At 35.8% G+C, this 5,842-nt stretch overlaps 1 protein-coding gene across 1 annotated transcript; it reads left to right on the top strand.

Annotated features, from left to right (window-relative positions):
* Positions 1 to 1,132: 1,132 nt before the first annotated feature.
* Positions 1,133 to 1,819, top strand: LOC106754872. Its single transcript, XM_014636941.1, has one exon. It carries the CDS (start codon positions 1,133 to 1,135, stop codon positions 1,817 to 1,819), a length of 687 nt encoding a protein of 228 aa, XP_014492427.1.
* The last annotated feature ends 4,023 nt before the right edge of the window (positions 1,820 to 5,842 follow it).

Genomic DNA, 5,842 nt, shown 5'->3' with positions numbered 1-5,842 from the left:
ACATTTAATGAAATTTGCAGCATTGTAAAGATGACTGGCGTATCTGATGACCGGGTAAAACTTAGCTTGTTTCCTTTTTTACTGGGAGACAATGCTAAGCTATGGCTAAACTCCTTTCCAGAAGGAACTTTCACTACTTGGGAGACTGTGGCATCCAAATTTTTAAACAAATATTTCCCACAGTCGAAAATCACTCAAGGAAAGCTGGAGATTTCTTCTTTTAGACAAGGGATGATGGAGACTCTTGGACAAGCTTGGGACCAGTTCAAAAGTTTGCTAAGAAAATCGCCTGTTCATGGGTTTGACAAGACTACTTTGGTTCTCACATTCCTGGGGGGTCTTGGAATGCAGTCTAAGCTTATGCTGAATGTTACAGCTTGAGGAAATATTCAGATCAAGACTGCTGAAGAAGCTTAGGAGCTAATTGAGATTATGGCGGCAAATAATGAGGAGATGAATAGTGAAAGTATTGATTCTATCCAACGACAGAAAACTTCATTGTTACATTATCATAATTTAATGATAGAGCAAAATAAGATGATCACTCGACAGTTAGAGATAATTATGCAAAAATTTTCTACATTGTCGCAGGAAATTAGAGAAGCTTCAAGAATTCCAAAGCAGCCATAAGTCATGCCAGTTCAGAAGAATGCAGATTCTGAAGAGATTTTTCAGCGAGTTGTGAATAACAGTATATTCTATGTTAATCGCCTGGAGGAGCGTGGTTGCGAGATGAATGAAACAAGTGATGCAAGAGAAGCATGTGAGACTGTTGTTACTAGGAGTGGAAGAGTATTAGAGGAGAGAAAAGTTGAAAAAAGAGATTGTGATGAATAGAAAATTGAGAGATGAGGGAGAGGTTCAGAAAGAAGAGGTTGAAAAATTAAAAGAAAGAGAGTATGAAAAACCTTTACCTTACCCAAAGACATATTCAAGGAAGGAGAAAGAAAAGCAGTTTGAGCGCTTCATGGAGATCTTTAAGAAGTTGGAAATCACCATACCATTTTTTGAGGCACTTCAACAAATGCCATCATATGCGAAATTTTTAAAAGAACTTCTCATGAAGAAAAGAAAGTATATTGAGAAGGAAACTGTTGAAGTGCAAGGAAATTGCAGTGCAGTCATACAGAGGATGTTACCTCCTAAGTTGCAAGATCCAGGAAGTTTTACCATTCCATGTACCATAGGGGAGTTAGAAGTTGGAAAGGCTTTGATTGATATGGGAGCTAACATTAATTTAATGGCACTCTCAATGTTCAAAAGAATTAAAGGATTGGAACTCAAACCAACACGGATGACTCTTCAATTGGCGGATAGATCTCTCAAATATCCATATGGAGTAGCTGAAGATGTAATAGTAAAGGTGGACAAATTTCTGTTTCCAATGGATTTTTTGATAATGGAGATGGAGGAGAATGGCGATGCGCCTTTGATTCTTGGAAGACCATTCGTGAAGACGGCCAGAATAGTGATTGATGTAGAGAATGGTAAACTTAAAGTCAGAGTGCAGGATGACGAGGTGGATTTTGATGTGTTTCAAGCAATGACACATCCTACAGATGATAAAGCATGCTTTCAAGTAAACATTGTGGATGAACTCTGTATGATGCAAAGGGCTAGGGTACGTGATATATCTTCATTGGAAAGAGCTTTTATTGATGATTGTGAAGATTTGAATGAAGAAGATGAAAAAGTGATTAAAGAATGTGTTCGGGATTTGGAGGCAACAAAAGAAATTCTGTTAAACTCTCTCAAGACACCCATCTGGAACTCGGAAAATGGGAGCCTCACGCCCAAATCGCGGAATAAAGTTATGTAAATATAGAAAAAATATCAACTATACCCCTCCCGGGCATGACAGGCCCGCTCGTTTGAACGACATACATCTACCGAAATGTCAACAACATCTCTAATATTGGATAGCAGGTCTACTCGTTCTAGTATCTGCACTACGGAGGCAGTGGTGATAAAGTAGGGAGGATAACCACGAACCTCATGAGGAGCCCAGTCATAGCCTTTTATTGCCGGAGGGGGGGGTGAGGTCAGTCCATACCAGAGAGTTATCTACATTGAATTCAATATCATCGTAAGCTATCTCCCGACGATCGGGAGAATCGGAGGAGCTTGCGGTTGAAGACCCGGACGACGAGGACAAAGCTACCGCGTCATCAGCATACCCCCGACCTTCGCCCTCAGACTCATTGGTAGACCAGGAAGAAGAAGACATTACCTTGAGATAGTAGAAGATCGGTAAGAAGATTTGAGAAGGAAAACGACGTGAATGAGGAGGGACCCTCCACCTATTTATAGCCGCAAAAGGCGGTTTCGTGGGCTCATCACGACCGCTCATTGGAGTGATATCCAACGGCTAGGAAGAAGCGACTCTTCAGGTCTAGTCTTGATAAACGAGTAACTCAAACTAGGCCTTCCGAGAGAAGTTAATCGCACAGTTGACAAATCGCAACCTTTCACTTCAAACGTCACAAGGAGGCAGGTTCGAGGGTGAACTGTTGCGATGGTTCGACTTTTGGGCTCATAAAACCCCTTCGCTTGCGATGCCGCTCGGGGCTTGGGAGGCTTATGTAGTATGAGGAGTAGGCCGATTGGTCGGGTCCTCATCGAAGGGTGGGAAAGGGTCGGCCGGCCGGCCTGATAGAGAGAGGGGAATGGGGCTGAGTAGCAAAGGACCGAGGAAGGTAGCGTTAAAAGGTAATTAATGCCATTAATTGGCGAATATTGCACAAAGGGAAACGGGAGATACGATATTTACTAGCAGTTAATGTTGATTGCTGGGCCTAATGCCTATAAATACGAACTTAACCATCAGGTAACTCACTTTTGGTTTGATTATATCTACTTCAATCTCCTTGTGACCTAGAAAAGTTGAGCGTCAGAGTGTTTCATTGCAGGTCACCCCGTTCAGCCTTTGGAGGAGAAACCTTTGACGAGAATTAGGCGATCGAAGATTGAAGGTAAGCTTGGAACGTTCGGTCTTGGATCCCATAACCAAAACATTTTCCGAAACATATATATATATATATATATATATATATTAAAGTATAATTTATTTAAATTTTTCTATTTCTTTTGTGGTGTAACTATACATAACGATAAAATTAATATATTCTGTTATAGAATTACGTTGATTTTGATATCATTGTGTTATTTGAGTTCTTTATCAAATTGATTTCAAACTTAAATCAGTCTTAAATCAAATTTTTGAGTTGGGGCCATCCAATATGTATTTCAGAAGGAAAAGGGAAACAAACTTTCTACATGATATGGGAATTTTCCTCTCACGCAGGAAGCAATTAGAGAAGTTGAATTTTTTTTTTAAAGTAATTTCTTACTGAACAACATGCTACTACTAAAAGAAACATCAAAGAAACATGCCAAACAAAATAAAATATGTAGTATTTACTGAAATAAAATATGGCAAATGACAAATGACATTATATGTAGTATGTAATATTCTATTATTGATCAATCTAACATATGGCAAACAGACAAGTAAAGTCACATATTAAATAAAAAAAATATCTTTACATGCCAAACAAAATAAATGGATAACCACTTATTGGGATTATGTAGTGTTTCAAGTGTGTGGTTGAATTGAACGGTTAAAGGTCTTCTCGGTCAATTTTACAACTCCAAAACACACTTCCTCCTACATTCTTATCTTTTGTTCAGTCTAAGTCGTTCAGATATTATCTACCGAAAGTACTCTGAAATCAAAGTTAGCTTAACTTAATCAGTTAAAGTATTAAATGCGAATTCAATTGCAATTACTTATTATTATTCATTTAACTTGTATTTATATATTTTATGGTGAGTTTGTGATTATCACCAACCTAATTATAACTAACGGCTATTAAATATGTTTTACCTTTAATGAATCCGTGTTATTAGTAATGTTAGTTCGTATTGACAGTTCAATCATTTTTGTGACCGATCGATCACTTCATGTTGACCAATCGCCGAGTCTATATAGTACATGTAGGTATTTAAAATTAAGTGAAAGTTTGAACGTGAATAAATAGAAAGGTAAAATTATCATCAAAGTTAATAATATGATAATTAAAAGTATAATGAGATATTTCTTTATTGTTAGGAATTCAAATTTTATTTTATATTAATATATAAAAAGAAAAAGTTTAGTGTAATATTATTTGAATCAAGATGCGTTATATCATATTAATTAATATGATGACACTTCAAAGTTCAAATTTGAATTCAGATCCATTAGATTTTGGTCAATGGCTTTGTCAAAGACCTAGAATAATTATTTTGGCGAAATGGTAGTTCACAATATCTAGGATTTAGGATTTCATACCTTTTCAATTTGGGAGTTTACCCTAACCTTCGAAAGTTTGCCTGAAGGTTAAAATAAGTCGTGGTGGTCAGACATCATAAAACAACGTACCACCAGCGTCTAAGAATCGCAAGAATCGCAAGTTCTAAACCCAAATCACAGAATAATTTCGTTCCCACCATCAAAATCTTAATCGTGACTGAATGCATCACGCCTCATCACCAAATGCATCTAAACCAATGAAATCATGCGAGAACCTAAAGGAGAACCATCGGAACACAAATCAATTACGCAAAACTCCTGAATCGCAGCTCCTTGAACCTTCAACACTGAAACGCAAATCAAAACCCTAAACGTTGCCATGCCGTTCAACCATCGTGAACTCCACCACAGGATGAGATCTTTATGAAATGGTAGAAAAAAGTGAAAAAAGAGCGCGGTTTGACGAAACAAAATTAAGGATTGCGGAAAAATGAAATAGTCTTTAAACACTTATAGGCGATTTACTTCATAAACCACGTGTAGTATAGGGACCGACCAGTCAGTCGGGTCTGTGGCAAGAGGAATAGGAAACCGATCGAAGCACTGAACAAGCTTGAGAGACAGTGTCAAACAGGTAATTAATGGCCTTGCTAGACAAATATTCCATAGAAGGAAACTGCAGATAGAATATTACATAGAAGGAAACTGGAGATACAATATTTACAAAGAAGGAAAGAGAAGATACAATATCTACAGACAGTTAATAATGTCAGCTATTGAATCTAAGGACTATATAAATACAGAGTTAATCACCAGGTAAACCACTTTTGATCTAATCATAACTTTGATCGTGGTCCATCTAACTTGAACTCGCTAACTTGAACGTCGAAGTATTTGTCATCACCATTCGATACTTCTGGGGAAACTTTTGGCACGCGTGTCCGAATATTGAGAGATCGAAAGAAGCTTGGAGTGTTCAGTCCGGATCTCATAACTGAAACACCACAGAAATTTCTTTTAAAATCCAAACTTAACTAAAACTGTCAAATATTTTCTGAGGTTTTCGAAATAATCGGAAATAAGCTCTTCTTATAATACATTATTTTTATAGTGAAAATAGATTTTTTATACCCCTTGTTTTTATAATGGTTTTAGAATAAAGCTTTTTTCACTGGTATTTAAAAGTTTTTGTGCACTAATGTTAATTCAAATGTTCAAAAAGATATTAGGAAAATAAAGCACTTAAAAATTGAATTCATATTTTAAAATTTTATAAATAATAAAAATAATTAATGATAAATTTAATTACGTTAATTATTAACAAAATATAAATAAAACTGATGAAATTTAATCTTTTATACTAAAACTCATATCAATTTTTTAATGTAATAAAAAAAAATATGTCATTATTTATCCTAAAGAAATTATCAATGAAGTTTTAGTAATATCATAACTAATTTGAATGAAAAATGTGATTTCTTTTTTAAATAAAATTGAATAAGTAAAGCTTAATAAGAAGAAGTGACAAGCTAAAATGATTATTGAATT

The sequence above is a fragment of the Vigna radiata genome, unplaced genomic scaffold (assembly GCF_000741045.1).
Source record: "Vigna radiata var. radiata cultivar VC1973A unplaced genomic scaffold, Vradiata_ver6 scaffold_275, whole genome shotgun sequence".
Taxonomy (NCBI): Eukaryota; Viridiplantae; Streptophyta; class Magnoliopsida; order Fabales; family Fabaceae; genus Vigna; species Vigna radiata.
Note: the sequence above shows the minus strand (reverse complement) of the source record. Positions and strands in the feature narration are given on the sequence as shown.